We start from the raw sequence: 26,102 nt of genomic DNA, 5'->3' as shown, positions 1-26,102 counted from the left end.
GAGTTGATATCATCCTGTGGAGGGCAGTAGCATGCCTAGTTGCATCTAGAAGAAGAATCGATCGACGATATCATCGTACTGCGAGGGACAGGCATCCATGGGAACAGGTTGCAAAAAAGTGTCCCACCAAAAAAAAGAAGTTTTAAAACATCTCATCCTAAAATAATCACCCTCTAAATAATGATAGAATAATGTGTTTTTTTTCCTCGAAGACAATCTACACATCATCCACACTCATCCTCTTGGACAGGATGTCACTATTTTTATCTTATGTTCTATATTTGGCTGCTTCAGCAAAAAATAAATAAAAAAGGCCTACAAGTTATCAGCAATTGCAACCAAGCATTAAACACACACACACACACACACACACACACACACACACACACACAAACTTTTTGTGCTCAGTGAGCCTATCCTGGGTAAATAAAGGCTAAATAAATAAAATAAAACCATAAAAGTGCCACAGACAAGGACTTTCAAACTGAGGGACGACTCTCTGAGCAAGAGATTTAACTTTTGGAAATCTTTGCTCAAGTCTGTTTAAAAGCAGAAAGGATGGCTCTGAACTAATACAGACACTCTAACATTAAGTATACTGTCATCTCACCAATATAGAAAGTATATATTGATCTGTAGATGCAATTATCCAGCCTGTAAGGTTTACTGTGTTTCAATTGTAGTTGTGCTTTCTGACACTGGAACTTATGGCAACATTGTGCTTATTCAGTCCAGAGGAAAATATACAGTTCTGAAGCAGATCAACATTGATGCCAAACACAAAGTCTTTATTTAGATTTATTGCTTCTTTCCAATCATGCAGAGTGCAGTGAAAGCAAAGTCAGTTTTGTCCAACAGAAAAATTAATCAATTTCATCAAAATTTAACATCCAATCCCCCGGTCAGACACTGGAGTGCAGATAGAAGCTCACATTATCCGTTCAGAGTTTCAATAGAAAAAAAAAGAAAGGTTTCTAAAATGAATAGATGCAGAGAGTTTAAAACATGAAAAAGAATATGCATGTATGTTTTACTATGGCATGAATATTCAACACACACTGCTAAGGCCATCTGCTGTAGTTTGTTCTTCTGGTGGCTTCTGTTTGCTTTAGTTCCTCCTCAGACATTCATGGACAACATCAGGAACTGTGAGGTGAAAAGAAAAAAAACTGCAGTTAAATCAACACCCATAACATCACAAAGTAAAGTAAAAAAAAAAAAGTCCCACAAAGTTAGATATAGTTTCAAAGGTAGGGACTTGAGTCACATGACTTGGACTCGAGTCACAGTTTTAATTGCTTGAGACTTGACTTGATGCATGAAGAGAAGACTTGAGACTTGACTTGACTTGGGTTCTGGTGACTTGGGACTTGACTCTGACTTGTACTTTGATGACTTGAAAAGGTTTCTAAAGACTTGACTTGAGATCTTGTGTTTGTGTAAATGACTTAGATTGAAAGTGATGAGATTTGTTCCAGCAGATGACTGAATTTAAATTCTGTTTTCTGAATTTGTATGGAATGATTGAATTTATTGAAGTTGAAACTGATTATAGAAATCAAACTCATGATGCTCTTACCAAGTTTTTATCCTATTAAAACCACATTGCATTGAAAAGTCCTAGATATTTAGTTTTCTTTAAGATATTAAATTGATACTGGACTCTTGATTTGTTCTGACTTGACTTGCTGTTCTACATTTAGACTTGGGACTTGACTTGAGACTTGTGCATCAAGACTTGAGACTGACTTGGGACTCAAGCAAAGTTGACTTGGTCACACTTCTATATAGTTTGTTTTATGCCTCTTACATGCCAGATGGGTGGGGTTTACAGCATAGCACACTACAATGTGTGTGTAAAGTTTAGCCAACCACAGGACAGAATTTGAAAGTCAGTTTAGTATACAGTTTGATTGACAGCTAACCTTACACCACCTGAACTGCCCTGATTCAGATAAACCCCACCCATCTGTTATTTTTTTATTTTTATTTGCAGAGATGAGTTGACTCCTGTCTGACAAGGATGTGTGTTTACCTGCAGCATGTTCATGTTCACCTTCCCCCGCTTGTATTTGTCCAAGGCTTGGAAAACTCCTGGTTAAGAAAAGCATATTCAGTCAGCACAATATGACAATAAATATCTTAAAGGTGCTATGTGTGGCATTTTAACATCAATAAATCATTACCATGTTAATTTTGAGACATTAGTATATATAGTTTATATTACTATAAACAAATGAGACCATCAGTGGTCAGCCTGTCAGCCTCTATCAGCCTCTACTCTGCATCCTCCATAGTTTCTCCACCTGGTGGATCTGGAGGGAAATCTGCTGGATCGCTTTACGGCACAAAACAGGAAGAGGTTCTGTTCTTCCAGAGCAAACGGAGCTAAAGCTGAAAGAGTTTCTGGCAGCAGATGGTGGAAGGAGGTAAAGGAAGATGGAAAAATCACTTCCAACATGTTGATCCTCTTCAGGGAGGGGGAGGGGGGGGCAGGAAGCAACGGGGCTGATGGGAAATGTAGTCTTAATGTAGAGAAACTCTAGAACTGACAATATTACTGGTGTGAGATAGAGGAGAACAATCGACTCCACCATGGTCTCATTTGTTTACAGTAATTATACCAAGCTGTCACTATTAATTTGACGATGATGATGATGTCTTCCTAACTTTACGTTAATGTTTACGTACTGAACATGTTCTCCAGACGGACAATGCAGGTGAGGTAGTCGTCAAAGTCGATGTCGTAGTTTCCGTCAGCAAACCTCAAGCCCAGCAGCTGCAGCAGCGGTGTGTTCAGCTGCATGCCTGAGTGGAAGCAAGTGACCTGTGGTTAACCTTTGACCCCTCTGTCAACTTAATGCAGCGCTGAATCTTCCAATTAAAATGTACGATTGGAGTAATTGGGTAGTACTATTACTTCTACTACTACTGCTACTGCTACTACGATTACTTCTACTTCTTCATCTACTATGTTACTACTATTACTTCTACTACTACTGCTACTGCTACTACGACTACAGCTACTAGTACTACGTAATGTTGTTGTATTTATGTTTATGTTATGTTTTCACAGCCAGGACAGTAAGTGAATCAGTGTGAGATATTGTGAGTGAATACATGAAAAAATAAAAATAAATAAAATAACCAGAAAGGCCCGCCAACAAATATCAAATGAGAATCCCAGCAAATACAAATGTTAATTTTTTTTTAGAGAAAATATATATATATAATATATATATATATATAATAATAAGAAATATATAATATAGTGTGTATTAAAGAGTAATTGAACACCAAACCCAAATCTGTGTAAAGCCTGATATCTGATGGTAAAAAACATGCTACTGAAATTGCCATCTGCTATTGGCTAATCTTTGGTGCCAGGTGATGTCACCTTCTATAGGTGGTGACATCACCTGGCACCAAAGATCAGCCAGCTACTCTTTAAGAAGTGATTTAAGACATACAAATACTGATCCCTATACTGATAAGAGAGTTTAAACCTGCAGCCTGCAGTCGGCTCTCACCTGCAGCTTTGAGGGCGATGCGAAGCTCGTAGGAAGACATCTTCCCTGAGCGGTCTGTGTCAAAAGACAGGAAGAGCATCTGCAACAACACCAACAACATCATCAACACACCTTTAACCTGTCAGCGGCTACACAGCCAGAGCAGCGTTACAATTTTAACATCAACACATAACTCAACACATACAATCCACTTCTTCATCTTTTCCCAGAAGATCTTGAACTCTTGGAACTCCAGCTTCCCTGTGTTGTCCACCTGGTTTACTCTGTCAAGGGAAATGCCTTTAAAAGCATCATGGCAATCACTTCATCAATAATTAAAACTTATACTAGTATAATATATACTACAATATATACAATAACTAAGTAATATTTCACTTTTCAGCATGCATACCTCCCTAGAAATTCGAAAGAAGTTGACCTCCAACTTTAGCTGTCAGCCATCAGGAGTTTTCTCCAGCTGTCATTATTGATTTTCAAAAACACTCATTTAAAAACTTAGATCCAGGCCGTAGAATGAGAGAGAATATCACCTTGCCCTAATTTCCCCAGTTTGTAAATGTGAAACATCACTAAAATATCACTTTAAAATGTTTGTGGCAAAGTGAAGCATCACTTGCAGCAGTTGAAGTGGACTGACTGATGCAGCTGTCATATATTTGGTATGACAGACATGAAAGGATACGTCCATCAGGTTGATGATGCTGTGGCAGGTGCTGAGACTCAGGCCGTCAAATTTGATCTCTCTTCCTGAGGACAAAGAGTTAAAAAAGTTGAAAATCACTCAAGGAATAATATTACAACTTTGCATTAGTCAGTCTGTCAGTAGGTAGTTAGTTAAAAGGATAAAACAGAAAGAAGAGAGAAAAATACCTATTGTACAGGTGAGATTTAAGCTGCTACATGTAGCATTTTAGCATTAATAAATCATTACCACATTAATTTTGATACATTAGCATAATTACAAGGGACAAGTCCTCTTTGCAGCAGAAAGCAAAATTGCGAAACACTAGCACAATACCAGTGTGAGATAGAGGAGACCAATCGACTCCACCATACTCTCATTTGTTTACAATAATTATACCAAGCTATCATAATTATTGACATCATTCAGTATGTTAAGGTTTATAATTCTACACATGGAACCTTTAAACGAGGAGGCTGTAAAACATGTAACATCGAACGAAACAGAAAAAAGAACAAAACTAAAGTGGATGATGGACAAAAACAAGACAATATAATTTGATCTCTTCATTCACTTACTTCTGCTGAGAACTCCATTCAACATCTGCTGAAGCTCCCTGGCAGAGATGGCCTGGTCCTGCAGACAGACGGGTGTTGAGATGAAAAGGTGAAGTTCATACATACTGTGCAGCCAGCGGCTTACTACTGGCTGCTCTCTCTGTCCAGCTGACAACTCTATAACTGCTATGGACTGATGAGGATGAGCTGTGCTCTCTTACCGAACCAGCCAGCTGATCAAACAGCCTCCTCAGGCCTTTCTCCTCGTCCGTCTCCTCCTCCGGCGGGCTGGGCATGGGCGGCTGATGGGAACAACATGGCATTAAAGTACAAGGCTGTAAAGGATGTGCAGTTACATCACAAATCTGCTATCAACCACGTCGGGCTCCGTCATGGAGGAACAGTGTAGAATCATCTGTTAGTTAATAAACTAAATCTCTGCCAAGCAGCTAGAACCAGAGAGCAGCTGATGATGTAAAAGTGAATAGTGTGATAAGATGGATTTGTTTCCAAATGTAGGTTACTGTGACACAGTAAACTGTCTTGTTTTTATCCCTAGTCTCTACTCCATAACACTGAAAACCCCCTATACAGCATGTGTCACAGTACTACAGTGATGAATGTTAGACAGACAGACAGACAGACAGACAGACAGACAGACAGACAGACAGACAGACAGATAGATAGATAGATAGATAGACAGACAGACAGACAGACAGACAGACAGACAGACAGATAGATAGATAGATAGATAGACAGACAGACAGACAGACAGACAGACAGACAGACAGACAGATAGATAGATAGATAGATAGATAGATAGATAGATAGATAGATCGATCTACTTACATCTGGCAGGTCAGCATCAACAGTGCTCCCCATCTCCCTGTGGAATAAGGCCAAAAGTTTTCATTTTCCATAAAGTTTCAAAGGAGACTAGGGTTCACCCAATATGGGTTTTAGAAGGCCGATACCGATACAGATATTTCATGCTGATATTCAGTATCTTTACATTTTTCCTTTTCCGTGCCAGAAAATTACAAGTACTCAGTGTTTCCTACAGAATTTTTACTTTTGTCGGAGTGGAAAGTTTTCTGAAACAGCATTTAGACCATCATGGGACACTAAAACTCTCCATTGAAATCCATACTAATTCTTTTAGGTGGGTCAGCAGCTCTTTAAGGCAGGGAGACCCAATCCATCTATTCAATGGTAGGGAAACTTTGCAATACATTAAGCATTTAAATTAATGAATAATTTACAAAAAAGAGAGCAAAAAGCAGAGAGAGCCACTCCCCCAATCTCTGTTCATATCATCAAATTCAGTTGTGTTGATGTTTTTCTGTTTCTTTGATTCTTTTAGGGTTAGATCCTCAGGTTTTTATATGACTTGCACATGGATTTTTGTTTCCTTTCTGTCGTTAAATGTCCAAACAGCTGAACTAAACGGAGAGCTGCAGACTCACAGAGCGCCGGCCTTCTTCTCGGAGAAGATGCGGATGAGGAAGTCGGCCTCGTGGTGCGGCTGGAAGGTGGTGGGCACCAGCAGGTACTTCCCGGGCGGCAGGGTGAAGCGCTCAGACACCTCCCTCATGTTGATGTAGGTCCGGCTGCGGGCCTTCGACGCGTGGTACCGAAAGAAGTCCTTCCCCAGGTGGTCCACGTCTTCTGGGGCCTGAACAGGGAGAGAGAGAAGGACAGGTAGATATTAGACTGATGACATTATGAGTTTTCTAACAACTGTGGCCTCCTGACGAAAGATAGATGTTAATAAATACATAAATACACAAAACAGGCAGCAAAACACGATTAGAAAAGGCCGGGCAGCAGGAAGACAATAGAAGGTTTGCACTTTTTTGGATTGTTAGAGAAAGGGGAGATGATGTTTAGAGGTAAATTTTAGATGAAGAAGCAATTTGTGTTGTTGTTTTTTTTCTTTTTTTGTCTGCCCAGGCTGCCAGACATCTAGTCATGTGTTTTAAAGCACACAGTAGGGTTCGACCAAAATGAGTTTTTGAATGCCGACGCCAATACGGATATTGGATTGAAGCGGCTGATAGCCGATATTTTGTGCTATATATAGATAGATATTGGATATCTTTAAATCTGACCATTTGTAGGCCAATAAATTCCCCAAAATATAAGTATTACATCATGTTTCCCCTATCTTTTATTCTTGTCAGGGTGGAATAAGTTTGGGCCAATATTCAATAATATTGAATATTGTGATATTTTGCAAATATCACAATCTCCGAGAAGACAAATCTCCTAGAAGTTTGATGTAATTTAGAAGAAATAAAATAACATACAAAAAAAGAAACAAAAGGAAAAAAAGCTTGGATAATTAAATTTTGTCCCAAGCCTAGGGATGAAAATGAGACACTAAAACTCTCCACTGAAACCCAGGATGACACTACTACTATAACTACTACTACTGCTAACAATAATAATAATAATAATATATTCATGCATATTTGTGTGGATTCTGATAAAAATGTTCAATTCATTTTCAGGGCTTCCCATAGATAAACCAGTGTGTTATTGATCAATTCTACAATAAATATGTAATCAAACAAACTTTATCCTATCCATCATATCTGAACAGATTTTAAACCTTGTGTCTCACTTTGCTGCCTTTCTGCCCGTCTACTTTGCACCAAAACATATCTGGTGAACTGGATCCACCAAAACCAGCCAATAAGGATGTGAGGATCAAAGTGTTCGTCCGACCTCGTACACAGCGAAGCCGATGGTCTCCAGGTCCAGGCCTTCCTTCCTCAGCTTGCGTCTGTTCTTCTGCATCAGAGCGATGACCACGCTGCACACGTCGTCGTCATCATCGGCGTCCTCCAGCGCCAGCTTGAACTGCGGGTTCGTCCAAAACGTGTCTGCGGGTCGGTGATGAAGAGGAAAGCTTCAGATGGCATTTTGTGATTTAAACCGTCTGAAATATGACTACGCTTGAACAGCTTCATACCAACAACACAATAATTACATTTTGGAGAAAGGAAAATCAAAAACAGCTGATTATATCATTTGAAATGTTACTTGTAGGCCAAACGTGTATATACACCAGTAGTAGTATAGTTTTACTTTCACTCCAGCCAGTATTTTGCAGGAGTAGATGTGTCACATGTTTCAGTGGAAATGTTTATCAGTGGATTTTGGAATAAATTAAAATTAAAATTAATTTGCCTGACATTGTGTTGTTTGTTGCGCTTAAGCTTGTATTATTCTTTGTATTTTGTGAGTTGTTTCTGCTGTTTTCTTCTGTTGTTTTCAGAAAAGTGTTAAATAAAGAAAGTTTATTATTATATTTATTTATTTTCACATTACACTGAATTGGTTGAAAAGAATTGAATAGAGTGAATAGAAGAGAGCGGAATGGAGTGAATGATAGTTGAGGCCATCTGTTCCCATAATGCACATTTAAAGAGGCAATAGGTAAGATTTTTACTGTCACAAAATGACCATAATATCTGGGTTGATATGGTTTTTAATCAGTACCAAAGACTTTATGACTTCACTGATTATTTTGTCAACTGCTGAGATTTCTGGCTTTCAAGACTCACTTTTCAGCCCAAACTCAAACTGGTTGCAGAAAGAGGTCAGTACAGCTTATAGATTACTTAGTGTCTCTTTAATTTCTGGACATTTAGCTGTCGCTGTAGTGCAGCAGCAGAATAAGCTTTAGTTCCCAGGTCACCAGCACTGCAGTCCGGTCTCACCGATGTAGTTCCTGCAGCCTCCGGCGGTGGAGCCTCGGATCCAGTTCCCCTCGAACAGGCTGACCTCCCAGTGCCGCTTCACGTTGTCGGTCAGGGAGTCGGGGGTCCGGTTGCAGATCTCAGTTTTGTCGTAGTTCGCCTTGAAGTCCTCGAACTCCATCCTGGAATCACAACCACGCCCGCTTTAATCACCAAGTACAATAAACTCACAGGGAATTATATTTTTTCTATTTTCTATATTTTTGATCTCTATTTTGCAAAAAATCCATCATTAAGACTGACCAGAATTCACCGTCCTCTGTTGAATTCTGCAGGATGCGGGTTTTCTCTGCTCTGTCGATCAGATCCCACTCTCTGGATCTTAAGAAACACAGAAACGGCAAAAAAAAAAAAAAAATCAATCAGAAACAAAAACAACTGCTCCAAGGTGCAAGAATCAGAAAGGACCAAAGGAATGAAAACATGCAGCTGCTCTAGGAGAACAATTGACAAAGTTTTTATTAAAAACCAACCAACAAAGACCCTGACGAAAGCTATTGCAGCCAAAATGCGTTTGTTTTTAATACTAAACACGTTGCTTTTTAATGATAAAGCTTTCTAAATTGTTCTCCAAGAGTAGCTGAAGGAAAGAGGACATAACAACATATCAGAGGGCTGGAAAACTGCTGGTCAGCAGTTCATGACTGATGTGGATAAAAAGGCATCTATTTCCTGGTTGACCTTTTTCTCATTTTTTTTCACATTCAGTGTATCCGAGAGTTGAAATACAGTTTACAGATTACAGTTTACTTTATTCTTACTTGTCGCTCCACGGGCCGTTCCACTCCACCTGTCCCCAGGGGTTCCTGACACGGATCAGCTTCACCTTCCCTCCTCTGTAGTTCACCTGAGGATCAGCATGATGTCACACACAAAACACACTTCTGCAAACACTGGGACCGAACTGGGTTTTTGTTTTTCTCGGGGGTGAAGAAAGAAAGAGGAGGCTGATTTTTCCCACGGATGCACATGTACGTTTGATGTTACACACTGGATTTGAACAGGTTTCGAAGCCGAAGGTTCAGGAAACTCACTCAGCACATACATGTACACGAATAAACCTTTGTACCTCACCTCTCTACTGATTTTTGAATCCGGTAATTCAGATCACAGGACTGGTTCGTTTTATATTCTCCATACATAAACTCCAGTATACCTTATAAATAGAACAGGCTGCAAAGCACTATGAACTCAGAATTTCTCGTCCCCTGAAATGATTTTAAAGCAATGATATCTCACATTTTCGACAATGTTTATACTGCAATTGCTTTGTATATTGTATTTTTTTCATGTTTTTTTTTTTTTCCGATGTTTTATAATGTTTTATAACCTATGACTGCTGAAACATACTTTATGACTGAACTGTGTTGTATATTTTCTTTGTCAATTTTATGAATTATTTTTTTTCTCAGGTCTTTCTTGGAAACGAGAGCTGAATGGTTGTTACAGCAGTGATTTAGGATAAAAGCACAGAGTTAAATGCATTTCTGTGAGGTTTACATCACTGTATCATTGTTATCTTTTCCTCATGCAAACAGGTTTTGGATTAAACCTCTTGAAGTTAAAGTTAAACCTGCTCATGTGGCTTCCCAGTAGATGCAACTAAACTAAAGTAACGTTCCTTTTTCCATCACCTGCTTTCACAGATTAGCAGTGCAGGACTGAAGGAACAAGACAGATACACAGTGAAGTCTGTCTCACCTCCTCCAGGCCAGTGATGGAGTAAGCGTGTCCCTTCACCAGACCGCTGGCCGTCTGAGCCTCAGACTCTGCAGAGCTGGTGATCTGGAGGAGGAGAGAGGAGAGGAGAGAGAGAGAGGGGAGAGGAGAGAGAGAGGACAGAGGAGGGAGAGAGGACAGAGGAGAGAGGCCAGATAAGGAAAGAGGAGAAGGGACAGAGGAGAGAGAAAAGAGGACAGAAGAGAGTGGAGAGAGGACAGAGGGGACAGAGGAGAGAGAGAGAGAGAGAGAGAGAGAGAGAGGAGAGTGGAGAGAGGACAGAGGAGACAGAGGAGAGAGAGAGAGAAAGAGAGAGAACAGAGGAGAGAGGAGGAGAGAGAGAGGACAGAGGGGACAGAGGAGAGAGAGAGCGAGAGAGAGAGAGAGAGAACAGAGGAGAGAGGAGGAGAGAGAGGACAGAGGGGACAGAGGAGAGAGAGAGAGAGGACAGAGGAGAGAGGAGGAGGAGAGAGGACAGAGGGGACAGAGGAGAGAGAGAGAGACGACAGAGGAGAGAGGAGGAGGAGAGAGGACAGAGGGGACAGAGGAGAGAGAGAGAGAGGACAGAGGAGAGAGGAGGAGGAGAGAGGACAGAGGGGACAGAGAAGAGAGAGAGAGAGGACAGAGGAGAGAGGAGGAGGAGAGAGGACAGAGGGGACAGAGGAGAGAGAGAGAGAGGAGAGAGGAGGAGGAGAGAGGACAGAGGGGACAGAGGAGAGAGGAGGAGGAGAGAGGACAGAGGGGACAGAGGAGAGAGGGAGAGAGAGGACAGAGGAGAGAGGAGGAGGAGAGAGGACAGAGGGGACAGAGGAGAGAGGAGGAGGAGAGAGGACAGAGGGGATAGAGGAGAGAGGGAGAGAGAGGACAGAGGGGACGGAGGAGAGAGAGAGAGAGGACAGAGGAGAGAGGAGGAGGAGAGAGGTCAGAGGGGACAGAGGAGAGAGAGAGAGAGAGGACAGAGGAGAGAGGAGGAGGAGAGAGGACAGAGGAGAGAGAGAGAGAGGACAGAGGAGAGAGGAGGAGGAGAGAGGACAGAGGGGACAGAGGAGAGAGAGAGAGAGGACAGAGAAGAGAGGAGGAGGAGAGAGGGGACAGAGGAGAGAGGAGGAGGAGAGAGGACAGAGGGGACAGAGGAGAGAGAGAGAGAGGACAGAGGAGAGAGGAGGAGGAGAGAGGACAGAGGGGACGGAGGAGAGAGAGAGAGAGGACAGAGGAGAGAGGAGGAGGAGAGAGGTCAGAGGGGACAGAGGAGAGAGAGAGAGAGGACAGAGGAGAGAGGAGGAGGAGAGAGGACAGAGGAGAGAGAGAGAGAGGACAGAGGAGAGAGGAGGAGGAGAGAGGACAGAGGGGACAGAGGAGAGAGAGAGAGAGGACAGAGGAGAGAGGAGGAGGAGAGAGGACAGAGGAGAGAGGGAGAGAGAGAGGACAGAGAAGAGAGGAGGAGGAGAGAGGACAGACATCAAAGCTCTGAAACATTTCTGTGGGTGTTGTGGCCCTGCTCTTGGTCTCTAGATAATGGATGGATTTAAACTATTCTATTTCTACTCTATCTACCCTTCTTTAATATGATCTACTCTGCTCTTCTCTACTGTTCTTTAATCTATTTTACTCGTCTTTAATCTCATCTACTCTACCCTACCCTACCTTCCTCTCCTCTCCTCTCCTCTCCTCTCCTCTCCTCTCCTCTCCTCTCCTCTGTTTTATTAGATGAAGAGTTGTTTACATCTATGGAGCATCCCAGCATGGATCCTCTGTCCAGAGCTTTCTTCATGATGCTGAACAGATTGTCTGGAGCTTTCTTCGTCTCGTACACTTCCCCCACTCCGCCTGTGAAATCCTCCATGGCCTCCATGGTGCTGCCTCCCTTCAGAGACTCGTAGCTGCCATGCAGTCTGAGTGGATGGGAAGACACACCGCAACTGGTTTAATATGGATTTAATGGAATAACTGATACACAAAAACACTGAACTGAACTGAACACAAAACTCAAAATTATGCCAAGAGTTGCATGGGATTGGTCAGAAAAGAAGTAAAGATTTGTGAAGAAGTAAGTCAGATTTTAGTCATTTAGCTGATGCTCTTATTCAGAGTAGGATTGGACCGATATGGGTTTTGAAGGCCGATACGATACTGATATTTTTAGACAGATAGTTGAAATTTTGTGCTGATATTCAATATCTTAAAATTTGTCCATTTTCATACCAAAAAATGACAAATATTCAGTGTTTCCTCCCAGAATTTTCTTTTTTCTCAGGGTGGAAAAGCCTCTGAAACAGCATTTACACCATCATGGGACACTAAAACTCTCCATTGAAAGCTCTTTAGGGCAGGGTGACCCACCAAACCTATTCAATGGTAGGGACACTGTGGGATGCATTAGGCTTTTAAATGAGGAACCAATTCACAAAACACACAATTGAGCAATTAAATGAAGAGAGAACCAATATGCTGAAAGCTTTTTTTTTAAGAAGACAAGAGATCAGATGTAAGAAGGAACAAGGATAAGAATGAGGTGAGGAAGAGGGAGAAAGGAGAAAGGCAGGACAGATGAGGATGGGATTTGGGGGAAGACGTGCGGGACAGGGAGTGTTTCATATTCAGGTGTTTGAGGAGCAGTACTTGGCGTAGGCCTTCTCCAGCAGAGCGCTCCAGAACTCGTTGTTGGAGGCGGAGTGGACCATGACCAGGCGGTTCCTGACCGACGGCAGCCGGTCGTCCACCACGATGTCCAGCCACTTGTTGTGCTGCCAGAACTGAAGAACAGAGGAAACGTCACTCAACTGTTCGTTTTTTTACCATTTTATCCACTGCCTGAAGCTTATTATTCATCATCTTTAAAATATAGAGGATCTGGGATGTGCATCAACCTAGGACTTTAAGTAAACCACTATCCTTTAAAAAAAAAAATGCTAGAATTTGTTTTCATTTTGTGATATTAGTCAGTTTGGACGAATATGCATCACTTATCTTAACTGGTGGAAATCTAATTTTGGAAGAAAACTCTTCACTGGTTATTTGACATGTGCATGCATGTCCTGCTAAATGCTATGATCAAATATTTTGCTTATACCAGTTTGGTTTTGTGGTTACAGTCAGAAGGTTGCCAGTTCACTCATCAGCACTGACAGCTGGGAGTGTTTCTGTATTGAACTGACAAGTGGAGTTGGTAATACAGCTTGTGCCCATCAGATTTCTATGTGCATTAAACATCTCCTTTCCCCAGTGAAAATGAGAAATTAGTGAGTTTTAAATCATTTCGCATTTCAACAACCTTCAGTGTCGCATGCCTGAAACAGTGATAAGTGAGGCCTGTTGTTATGTATATTCCACAGATATTTCCTCATACAGACTGCACACAGATTTCCCCCTCCCCTCTGCTCTCATCTGAGTAGTTTATCAGTTTGTTTTTTAAAGGAGAGTGGGAGTGGCTCCTCTTAACATTTTCTCCTCCCTGAGCGACAGACAGATAAACAGATAGAGAGCGAGACAGAGGAGAGAAAGTCGTGTTGGGGTTTGATCCCAGACCAGCAGGGGTCTTCAAACATGAGGCTCCAGAGTGAGAGGTCTCAGCCAACACACCATCTCTGCTCACAGATCAGTCAGCTGAAGGAGCCGGTGTACCTGGAAGTGGAAGATGCCGGCGTAGCCGCGGTCAAAGCTCTGGTCGTGGGGCACGACTCGGGCCAGGACGTCTTTATGGAGGGTCAGGGAGGCGATGGCTGCCAGGAGCCAGCAATCCCCTGTGGTGACAGACAGGTGCATTGTGGGTAACGGAGGGTAATGGAGTAAAAAGGTGTGGGTAAAGATGACCTAATCCAAGATAAGACTGGATTGAAATATTATAGGACTTCAAATAAGTCTTAAAGTATGAATTTCCCTGGATTGATTTAGTGTATAGTGTATTTATAATGGAATGGATAACCTTTAATTTGAGAACTTAAAAAGACAAATTTGATGAAAATTGGGAAAAATGGGTTACTCATGTTACACCTTTACGACCAGACTTTGTACAAACAAAAACCTTGTATGAACAAAGTACCTTCTATTGCAATTATGGACCTTCCTCTTTAGCAGTTTTTATTTTACTTTACGTTATTTTATAATGTCTTCTTGATGCAATAAGTATATAAAATAAAGTCTTTTTTACAGATAGAAGAGAAGATACAAAGAGCGCTGGTGTCAAAAAAGGTGTTCTTGTAAACCAGGGAGTGAGATCATGAAGAGAGAGAGAGAGATCATGTCCTCTAGTACTGGAATTTGCAAAATGTAAAAATGTAAAAATGTGACTGATGCATTTCGGCTCGAACGGCATGTAAGCCGAAACGTGCCGGTGGTAAGCCAATATAATAAAGGCATTTTTCATATTTTTCATTGCTAAAAGTCTGCCTTGGTATTATTTTTGAGAATGGATCTTTTTTACATTTTGCATGTTCCAGCACTAGAGGCCATGATCTGTCTCTCTTCATATTTTTTTTTTTTACAGAAAACTTGAGTACCAACCCAGTTGTCCCTGGCAAATGTCCGTCCTGTTGGCATCTCCGACGATGAACTTGGGGCTGTCGCAGAGCTCCTGCAGGAGAGAGAGGGGCGACACGATGAGGAAACAGCGGAGGAACAGGTTGGTGTGTTCTTCAGGAGGAGCGACAGGTGAGAGGTGACACCGCTGCCTTGGGAAGGTGTGTTCACATTCCAGGCGTGTTCATCAGACCAAAGTCCCAGTCAGCGGAACGAACACACAGAGAAAAACACCCCACACACACAGGCAGCTGAGGTATTCACTCTGCAGGAACGCCCAACACAGAAATGTGTAGTAATGGTAATGAGCTTGAGCGGTGAGATTCACATTTGTTCTGACTAGTTTTGTGTTTCAGTGTCACACACTCGGTCAGGTGTTGCAGGGATCTTCGTCTGCTTGGTGTTAGATGCTAGAAATAAGAAAAAAGTCCTTTCTTATGCTACTTTACATTTAGAGATGTTGTTGATGATGTTGGGTGTGGGAGGATAATATGGGGATAAATTATGGGGATAAAGTGGGTTAGTCATCAGATTACATTTCAGTTGTATTTTTATATATTTGTAAATTCGGTGGGTGATGGCAGGAGGGGAGGAGGGAGGGGTAAGGGGGCAAATACTGTATGTTTTTCTTAAGAAAACGTGAAATGTCCATGTAAAATGTCTGAACCCCTTCTATAGAGAAATTCAATAAGAAGTTGATCGCAAAAAAAGATGTTGGGGCTCAATTGGAATAGTCAAGGATTTACCTGAAGCTCAAAAACATCTAGGGAATATTGCATAAACTGTATGAATTTCACAAGGATTCAATAAAGGTTCTATAAATATTCTTATTAAAGCTGAACGGCAGTGACTGGTTTTCAGAGGTGGAAAGTAACTCAGTACAGTTACTCAAGTACTGTACAGTTTTGAGGTACTGGCACTTTACTTAAGTATTTCCATTCTGTGAAACTTTCTACTTTTCCTCCACTACATTTATCTACCGGCTGGAGTTACTAGCTACTTTGCAGAAAAAGATTTTACACGCAAAACATACGATAAGCTCATAAAATATGTTGCATTGTTAGAGTTTAAACTCCAACTGTATATGGAGCAGTTAGACCGACAACATTAAAATACTTCTGACAGGTTAATGCTTCAATAATTTAACTGTCTGACAGAATGACGACTTTCACTTTTCATACTTCAGTTCATTTTACTGATAATACTTCTATACTTTTGCTGAAGTAAACTTTTGAATGCAGAACTTTGACTTTTAATGAAGTATTTTTCCATTATGGTATTGAGTATTTTTGCAGCACTGCTGGTTCTCAGCTGAACCCAGCCTCACCTCAAAGCAGTTTGTCAGCCGCCGGTCCGACCAAAATCAACACAGGACATTCTGTGCATGCCAACAAAACTATTCCTGACACTTTTACTGCAGATAATCCTGAGATGTGAGAGGAGAAAATCTATCAAACAGGCTGAAAGAGGGGAAGCTGGGCTCTGTTTACAGTGTGTTCTGGCAGAACTGGTTCTGCAATGATGGGCGGACAAATGCTTATTGTAATAAAAGCAATAATACCGTCCATAAACAGACCTCACTTGACTCTACCTGCCTAATACTATAACAGTGGTCTTTACTAGTTATTAATACTGTCAGTATTCATTTCATTAACTGTCAAAGAACACTTTAGTACAGCAACTTATGGTTGATTGTTGCTTTTTTAAAATCATTCTTGTATTAAACTGTAACACACTTTGAAACTGTTTTCATACGTAGGTCTACAATAAACAGTATATTTTATACTTCATTATTACTGTATTCCTCTCATGTTAAAAGTGCTCTATCCATTCTACATTAAAAAGTACAGTAAAAGTACATTAAAAAGTACATTTTAGACTTCATTATTACTGTATTCCTCTCATGTTAAAGGTGCTCTATCCATTCTACATTAAAAAGTACAGTAAAAGTACAATAAAAAGTACATTTTAGACTTCATTATTGCTGTATTCCTTTCATCTTAAAGGTGCTCTATCCATTCTACATTAAAAAGTACAGTAAAAGTACAATAAAAAGTACATTTTATACTTCATTATTACTGTATTCCTCTCATGTTAAAGGTGCTCTATCCATTCTACATTAAAAAGTACAGTAAAAGTACAATAAAAAGAACATTTTATACTTCATTATAACAGTGTTCCTCTCAGGTTAAAGGTGCTCAGGCAGTAATTTGTCAGAGCCTGCATGCCATCACTGAAAGGTCACAGGTTCGATTCCAGTCATATTTCTTGAACTCCCACTCGCTCACCCACTGGACGTTCCTCTAGACAGGAGCATCATCTAAACACCTGTAATGTAAACTGCGGCATGTCGGGCTGCAGGCTGTACGTACCCCGGGCCTCTTCCACTCAAACTGCAGCGGGACGCTCTGGCTGTAGAAGAGCGAGGCGTCGGCGGCGGGGAAGTCGGGGTCCTCGAACAGAACCTTCCTCTGCAGACACTCCTGCCTCAGCTGCTCGAACGACTTCCCGTCCGCCTGCGTGTCCACGGCCCGGGACGCCTTGGAGCTCCCGCCGGACAGGGTGGAGTGGAGAGGCATCTTCCCAGAGAGAGAGAGAGAGAGACCTCAGCGTGGGGAGATGGAGTGTGTGAGTGTGAGTGTGAGTGAGTGTGTTTGATCTGTGCAGGTGTGATGGAGGGACAAGCTCGTCAGGTTGGTAGGGTTGGTAGGTACACACCCTCCAGACAGAAACAGGTTTGTCCTCCTCGCCGGTGGACCTCGCCCCTTGTGCTGGTGCCTCTCCCTCTCTCTCTCTCTCTCTCTCTCTCTCTCGCTGGGCTTGGCCTGCAGGAGAATTCATTCCTGACGATCTGCTGTCAGAGAAATTAAACAGGTAATAATCTGTGACATTTTCATACAGATAAATGTCTGTTTTGTTACTTTTTATTGATTCATCTAATACAGTAGTGATCCAACCTATTTCCAGTTAAAGCTTCTCCACTGTCTGTTCTAACAGCCGGTGTCTGGTAGCTCTTTCCTGGGAAAAATCCTCTGCCGCACAGGAAGTGATGTGTTTTACGTTTCCGGTTTGTTTGGAATCAACAGAAGAAGAAGAACTGGGTAGTTAGCATGAGCAGCGAACAGACAAAGAAAAGAGAAACTCAAACTTCAAGAGAAAACCCAAGGAAAAAGGTACCACAGTGCCACAGTCCCGCCCACACACTGTTTGATTGACAGGTGATCACTTAGCCCCAAAGATGGAGACTAAATGAAAAAGGAGAACCTCATGAATTACCACTTTAATGAAGCTGTCATAGCACATTTGATAACGCTGCCATGGTGTGGTGGAAGGGAAGATGTGACGCGTTTCCATGGCAAAGGCATCCTATTGATGAACATTTTAACTTTCAGTTGAAACGTCTTCTTCTGTACTGAGGGAGATTACCATGATGCACCAGGGTCCAGTGTTTCAAAGATTTTCTGATTGGATTTCAGGAATCAGATTGGATTAAATCTGAAAATTGCCGTTTTTCAAAACTGATAGCTGAGATTCTCATCAATCAAGCTGATATATTGTTTCTGTGTTTCTCAAAACCCAAAAGCAGAGATTGTTTTACTGCCAGAAATCAGGATGATCTTGATCCCAGTTTGCAGAGAAATGGGAAGTTTAGTTTTGAATTATTTTTGCCTCCAATGAGAATTTTGTCTATAAATTCATTGTATACTTGTGCAGATAAGTGAGTGAAAGTAACATACAAACTGTCTTACTCTTTTCCATCCTGTTCCCTCCTGTCTTTTTGGCCCAGCAAGCTGTTGTAACATTATTTGTCCAACAGGTGGTGAGACAGAGGTTTATTAAAGACTGACAGTCTGGATTCTGTAATGTTGATCTTGTTTATCTGGATCAGAATGAAGCCGTCTGATATTTGTTTAAAAACTGACAAAATCAGCAAGATCAGTCTGATCCTGGATTACAAAATAGGGGATTAGAAATAACATCTGTATAATTCTGATCCACATTTAATGTGTTGACAATCTTAGCCAGGGGAGAGCATGTCTATCCATTCTATTTCTATGTTTGGAGTTAACTAGAGCATGAATTCTGGTATGTCCGGTTTACATTCATTGACAACAGCGTTTAATAGGCAGTGAAGTGTTAATGTTGAATGGAAACGCACAAGATCAATCAAGTCCAGCATTCAGCTAACAGTCTCAACGAAGCATGACACCTGATAAGACTTAAAGAAAAACTGAAGCATCTGTTCAAATAGATTCTGTTATTTATTTCTTGTCTTGGGCTACAGGAGGGATCAGAAGTTTGCTGACGAACATAAAGGACATGAAGGACTGGCTGTAACATCCAGACCTTCAACTGTATGAAACCAAACCAGGAAGACCAAATCAACTTCAGCTGAAATCTTTCTCAATACTTTGTCGCCCAGATAAAACACATGCACCAGGTGTCAACTCTCTCCTGACATAGAATAACAAAAAAGGTAGCCAAGATATTACAAAAATATATTTACACTTTTTTTAGCATTGTACAAATAATGCCACTCGCGGAACAGTGCGAAAAATACAGCCATCAATTTTTAGAAATTTAATTGACAAGGCTATTTACACTTTCTACCCAAACTTTCACTGCTGCTGTGGGAAGAAACACTAGAAATTAAAGTTTATGGGTGAGTTTTTTTTACTTTTGGGCCCTTGAGACCTCTGAAAACCCCAAATTATAGTTTCAAAACTCCATGGGCGTCGATGCAATAACATTCGACGTTCCTGAAAATTGTACTTTTTGCAGATATGAATTTCTCCGAGAACAGCAATCTGCCTTCAAGCTGTATTTAACCTTCATAAGCATTGCACAAGTGTACTGAATATTAGGATCACATCCTGTGAAATGGATTGACCAGGAGAAAGTTATTGATCTCACTTGTTACATACACTTCCAATCATAGGGAAGAGATGTAGAAGAGTAGGAGACAGGTTAAAGAAGACATAAATTGTGTAAAATGGCGTGCAAATCAATATTTAGGTGGTGGTTCCAATATTCTGTACACTCTGTATACTGAGCAGCTGCTTTACTCCAGAATATTACTTTCTATTCAGTCACATTTCTATTTCGGCAAATTGATGAACATCTTACTCAAATTGAACATTTCCATGGTCACTTCTGTGTTGAGTGACTTTTCACAACACCATTGTGTCACTAAAAAGAAATTCTGAGTGCCAAGTAGAATATAAGCATTTTTTTCCCCCATTCCTGGTAAACGTATTCTTCGCAGATATGTGATTTTGTTTTTACCCAGCAGTGATATCTTCCCACAGTCACATTTCTAAGCGCTTCATAGATCATATAAAACTTGTGCGTGAGAGAAGGGTAAACAGCTGTCGACCACCAAGGCACTACACCCATATTCTACACCCTCACATCATCCCAGTCATGCCCATCTACAGTTTACACCTATTTAACATCAGGGACATGAGGAAGCGATGAATTCTTCAATACTGAGATCTAGTGCAGCAGTTCTGGCAACTAGAGAATACCAACAACGTCAAAACGATGCTTTTTCTACGAAGGATCATCTAAACTCTAATTTCTGAAGGATGAACATTATGCGTTAAAAGTAAAGTGATGATACTAAACCTTGTTTTTTTTCCTATGCAAAGAACTAGTGAAAGTAACAGTAATAATTGTATTTGTGGTGACCTGCACTTCAGTTTGGCAAATGACCGATGGAAGCTCTTGGTGGTTGGCTCAGGGGAGAAAGCACATGAGAAAGACAGAAGGACAGTCTGTCTGCATGGAGGCCGTTTCTTCAAACAAACAGAAAAATTGGAGACATTAAAGTGTTTCTTCTACACATAAAACACACGAAACAAGATGGCCGTCGCTACTGTTCTGCTTTTTCTTGTGCGGTTCCTGTCACCAGGAGCAGGTTGCAGGCCATGAACTGGACGTTCAGCACGTTGCTGGTGTTTCCAGTGTAAAGCCCCACGAGTTCGCTGGACGAGCCGTCCGCCGGCGTCCCGCCGTGGGAGTTACGGATGTCCCACACCCGGACCGAGTTGTCCATGGAGGACGACGCCACCAGGCTGCTGTCCGGGCTGAAGGACAGGCTGGTGACGCTGTCCGTGTGTCCCCGCAGGTCTTTGAACAGCGTCCCCGATGCCAAGTCCCACAGCTTCACCCTCTGGTCCTCGCCGGCGGACGCCAGGTACTTCCCATTAGGCGAGAAGGCCAGCGACAGCACCGGGCCGCGGTGGCCCGTGAAGAGGCGCACGGACGCCCCCTGCTGGGTGCTCCACAGGCGGACAGTCTTGTCTGTGGAGCCGGTGGCCAGGTAGTTGGAGTTGGGGTGGAACTTGACGCAGTCGACGTCGGCCAGGTGGCCGGCGTACAGCCGCAGAGGGTAGGTGCGGGAGAACGTCCAGAGGCGGGCGGTGCGGTCGTGGGAGCCGCTGGCGAAGTAGAGGCTGCAGGGGCTGACGTCCACGTCCCACACCGGGTAGGCGTGGCCCTGGTAGAGCGCCGTGTTGGTGAAGCTGCCCAGGTCCCAGTACCGGATGGACGTGTCCTCGGAGCAGGACAGCAGGCCGGAGCTGTCCGTCAGGAAGGCGGTGCGAAACACCGGGCCGCTGTGGCCGCGCAGCGTCTTGATCTCACTGCCGGAGCCGTCCTCCTCATCCACCTGAGGAGAGATGATATGGCAATGAAAAATAAAAAGTCATCTGTAAATGTTATCTTACATCACCTGTCCTTGTCTTACAGGACAGTTTGTAAGCTATGTCAATTAATTTTTTAGCGTATTAAAACATGTTTGGTTTTGTCTGCTGTTTCAATCAATTATCCATAACATTACATAAACCATGTCAACCTGTGCTGTAAACTAGCTCTGATTTGAATCAACAACCAGACCACATTCATGCCTCCAGTCACTCACTTCCTCCTCCAGCACGTCACACGCCAGGCGGATGTGCGACACGTCGGCCTGATGTGGTTTGGCCTTCAGCTTCCTGGCTCTGAGGCTCCACAGCTTCACGGTGGAGCTGTCGAACCCGGCGGCCAGCAGCCGGCTGTCGGCCGAAACCTCGGCGGCGTTCAGCAGCTGCTCCGTGTGGTGGAAGGCGTAGAAGCACACGGTGGTGAGCGAGGGCGGGCCTTCGCGTACTTTCTTGATACAGTCCTGCAGAGCCTCCAGGGCCGCCTCGCTCTGCGGGATCCCCGCCGGCACCTCCACCCCCTCCCCTCCCTCCGCCCCGTCCACCCCCGCCCAGGAGGAGGTGGAGTTGGGGGCAGCGGTCGGTCCGCCGGCCGCCCCGTAGAGCTGGTAGTCGATGCGCCTGGAGGCGGTGACCTCCACCTGCACGTGGGTGCTGAGCGCCCGGCAGAGGGCGCCGTTGTCCTCGCTCTGCAGGAAGCGCAGCAGGTAGCTGTAGGCCGGCTCCGTCAGGTGGACCACGTACTTGTGCTCCAGGAAGGCGTTCAGCTTGGCGTTGGCTGTGACGTCCTGCGCCGTCAGAATGTGGCGGAGCTGCTCGACGGTGGTGCGCTGCTCGCCGTCCTGGAGGAAGGCGCTGTGGAAACGGCTGTAGAAACCGTCTACTGCCCCCTTCAGGCCGCAGCGCACCATGTCCAGGTGGAGGTACACAAAGAGCGGGTACAGGATGCTGCTCACCTCCTTCGCCCATGGCACCTCCGTTTCTACAGAGGGGAAATAAAAATAGAGGTCGTTTTGTGATGAACAGCAACATCTACAGCATCCAAGAAGGCCTAACATCTGCAATTTGGTGAACACTTGTATCCAAAGCACTTGACAATGCCATCAGTGCAGACATTTTTAGGATGGGCGCCCCAGTGACAAACAAACTGTCAATCATGCTAATGTTGGTGCTCTACTCATTGAGCTACACAGAACCACACTCATCTGTGAAAATACACACATAATCTCTAGTTATGCAAGGAATAAAATAATGATGCAACAGGAATGTGGATGTAGTACCTGAGAGAAAGGTGCGCAGTCTGGAGTATTGTGTCTCATACTGCTGCGGGTCAGACTGGCAAGGTGCAGCAGAGACGATGTTGGCACAGCCCGACTCCGTCTGCACTGCTCAGAGAGACAGAAAGACAGAAGAGAGAGAGATGAGGTGCATTAGTTGGTGATAACATATATCATCCATAACTAATCCATCACCCCTCTCACACTGGACTAGTCAGTCTTGCACAGGAAAGCTGTTAGCAGAGGTGGTAAGTCCCTAAAATTGATGAGGGGGAGAACAGTGATATGAATAATAAATAATAACAAATAAGCAGCTTTGCTAACCAACCAAAGCTGGGTAACTGATGATGTGCGGTTTTATATTTGATAATTAATATTATTTTTTTATTTATTTTTTGTTTTTATTTTATTTATATATATATTTTTTCTCTCTTTTAGGTGAGGTTTTTAGATAAGCTCGTAGTGGGTTTCTACCTCACCTGCACATGTAACTTTATTTCTATTTACTTTTCTTTTAAAAAAATGTGCAAATAAACTAACTAAACAATTCTATTGTTTTTTATTACCTTCCCGGTACTTTGTTCTGCTACTGTACTGTACATTGCTGCTGTGACACCCGAATTTCCCCTAGGGGATCAATAAAGTGCATCTTATCTTATAGTCTACTGTCAATAATCTAGTTTTAAGATACATTTTCACTAAATCTGAGTTTACATGACTAAAGTTCCAATTTAAAACTTAAACCAAACCTCTACTAGGCGTAAAGTCTTCTGTAAAACATCTGTTGACATGGAGCATCAATCTGATAGATGGGAAAACTCACTGGACCCAGAGGAACAAATACAGACTGCTTATGTCAGCAACATGAAATTAGATCACTGAATTGATGAAGAACCAAACTCAATTTTAGCTAGCTAACAATAAAATCATGTCATCATAGTGGGAATTGCATTAGGCCTAACTACATAACTTTTACCCTGCTGAAATTAACGGTTAAACCACTTGATGTCACTATTGTTGTCTGTTTTAGTTACATCTAGTAATACACATAGATTTATGTCTGTGGTGGTAATGATATGGGAGACAAACTACAAATGAATCCTCATACTTTGTACTAGATAACATATGTATTTGTTAACATTTGATAATGTTAAATCAGCAAAATTTATGCTTATTTCTCGCTATCACGCAAGTTACCTAATGTTGATTTGGCAAATGTTAATTGCGCCGTGAAAAAAAAAAGAATTTGGCATGCATATTATTGGAAACAGAAGGTGAAAACATCAATGTCTGCAACAATGTTCTGGTTAGTGGTAACTTCCCACTCTGCTAGTTAAGCAGAGATGTACCATAAGTCTCCATGGTGCAACTGAACAAACGCACAGCTTTAGTGTCTATGTATTGGTGTTGACTTTACATCCCAACTTATTGAACTCTCGCCCAGCTGGTGTCCCTGCACCATGTCAGACTGCACTGTGTTACTCTATAAGTTGCTGATGTTTTCCTGCACCAGTGTCACCAAGACAAATTCTGGTTCCTTTACTAAATGAAGGCAGCCCGGTTCCAACTCTCATATGAATGACTTTACCTAGACAGTGTTTAAGAACACAGTAGATTCTCTCTTGGCTCTCAGTGGGTTGCACATTGGATGCTTTTGCACTGTGTATTCTTTCACTATCTGACCAATTTACAGCAACTACATCATCTTCACTTTCTCACCTGTGAGGTTGGCAGCCATCTCCTCAGCTGACTGGAAGAGTTTGGCTCCTTTCAGGGAGCCTTCAGTGTCCACATACTGTCTCCGCTTCAGGTACTGAGTCACGGCATACTGGATCTGCTCAGTGCGAACCCGCTTCATGGCCTGAGGAGCCAAAACACCAGAGTTAAACAGCTGAGAGGTGGAGAAGGTTTCAGACAGGGGAAGACACCTGAACACAACTGCTTTCTCATCTTGTCAATCACAAGATCAGTAGTTACAGCTTTCCACTGGCTTAATTCAGTGTAGATGTTACTCATGAATACAAATTATTACAAAACACAGGTCCATTACAGTTTAGTTCTCAAATTCTGATTCAGGATCTCCATGGCAAACTTAACCCTCACAGACCTTAACATAGCATCTCTCCAGTAGCTATAGCTAACTAGCTAGCAAGCTACCTAGAATAATTTAGCAAGCTAATGCTGTCTCACTGAAGCAGAGACACGGGAAACGCCTTTGCTGACCTTCTGAGATATATACCAACTAATGCAACGGCATAATCCATCGGGTACCATGACAAAATCCCACGTAGTGCTGTCAGGTTTCCTTTAGTGATAAGGATGCTGCATTAAGCTAGCTAGCTAGCAGTGGAATGGGCCTGGCCAGTCCAAACTTTTAGCGGGATTAGCGCGAGAATCCGGTTCTGTACAAACACCCGTTGAGAATCGTTACTCACTGCATATCGTGCTGTTCTCCTCAGCGGTCAGTTACTGCATGCACGATGATCAGGTTTTATGCAACTTGGTTTCCAGCTGAAACTACGCCTCTGCCTTTCGTCGCCACTCCATCGTGGTTTTCCACCCCATGGTCCACCTCCATCAGACGGCTAAGCTAGCTCGCCGCTTTCATCTTGGTGGGTAAATTTATCGACGATCTACTACATCCGCCTGGATCGTTTAATGGGTAAATGTATCGTTGATCTACTACCTCTGCCTGGATCGTTCTTGCACCTGGCGGTCTATCCTCAATAAAAATCCAGTCAATTTAATGTGGCTTCGCTTACCGGCAGAGAAACATACCTCATATAATATCACTTGACATCATTCATGAATCCTTAGTGGCCACTGGAAAATTCGGCACACATGTAAAACACCAAGCAGAATTTTATTTGAATAAAATCCGCTCCCAGTGTGCATTTTAGTGAAAAGCACAGGTGAACCAATAATACAAGTTTGTAATTACTTGGAAATTTCAAGTGCGGATTGTTGTGGGCCTATCGGGTGCAAGCCGAATTGATGAGTGTCTCCTAATGATTCTCTTAAATCGTCATATCATGATTTACGAAGGGAGTTTGGCGTGACTTCTCCCTATACACCACAGGAAGTATCGATGTATATCAATGTTATGACCAATTTAGACCAACTAAAAATAAATGTCTTTCACGTTTACTCGTCCATCCATCAGAAGATTAAGTTCCATATAATTAGCCTATACATTTTTGCTTGTTAAATTGGTAGGCTACATAGAAAGTTTGCCTCAAGGTCGACACCTAGTGATATTAAGTCATGACGAGAGTAGCTTTGGCAAGAAGACGTTATAACATGTATTCACTCAAATCTAGATTTTCTCTTGTCAAAAACTATGATAGCAAT

General features: G+C 42.5%; 2 protein-coding genes across 2 annotated transcripts; both read right to left on the bottom strand.

Moving 5' to 3' along the window:
• Positions 1-763: 763 nt before the first annotated feature.
• On the bottom strand, positions 764-17,428 carry capn9 (calpain 9). The gene is made up of 20 exons (XM_071908986.2): positions 17,143-17,428; positions 14,756-14,825; positions 13,877-13,995; positions 12,875-13,008; positions 11,979-12,147; positions 10,238-10,321; positions 9,298-9,383; positions 8,780-8,857; positions 8,498-8,658; positions 7,500-7,657; positions 6,236-6,444; positions 5,619-5,655; positions 4,991-5,071; positions 4,791-4,848; positions 4,213-4,277; positions 3,715-3,783; positions 3,531-3,609; positions 2,692-2,808; positions 2,036-2,094; positions 764-1,146 (listed from the first exon to the last, which is right to left on the bottom strand). The coding sequence occupies exons 1-20, from the start codon at positions 17,347-17,349 to the stop codon at positions 1,120-1,122; spliced, it is 2,067 nt and encodes a 688-aa protein (XP_071765087.1). The 5' UTR covers positions 17,350-17,428; the 3' UTR covers positions 764-1,119.
• A 1,585-nt stretch (positions 17,429-19,013) lies between these two features.
• Positions 19,014-25,346, bottom strand: taf5l (TAF5-like RNA polymerase II, p300/CBP-associated factor (PCAF)-associated factor). The gene is made up of 5 exons (XM_071909003.2): positions 25,187-25,346; positions 24,471-24,612; positions 22,755-22,859; positions 21,696-22,456; positions 19,014-21,443 (listed from the first exon to the last, which is right to left on the bottom strand). Exons 2-5 carry the CDS (start codon positions 24,607-24,609, stop codon positions 20,646-20,648), a joined length of 1,803 nt encoding a protein of 600 aa, XP_071765104.1. The 5' UTR covers positions 24,610-24,612; positions 25,187-25,346; the 3' UTR covers positions 19,014-20,645.
• Positions 25,347-26,102: the final 756 nt, after the last annotated feature.

Source organism: Centroberyx gerrardi, chromosome 3, assembly GCF_048128805.1.
Source record: "Centroberyx gerrardi isolate f3 chromosome 3, fCenGer3.hap1.cur.20231027, whole genome shotgun sequence".
NCBI lineage: Eukaryota > Metazoa > Chordata > Actinopteri > Beryciformes > Berycidae > Centroberyx > Centroberyx gerrardi.
Note: the sequence above shows the minus strand (reverse complement) of the source record. Positions and strands in the feature narration are given on the sequence as shown.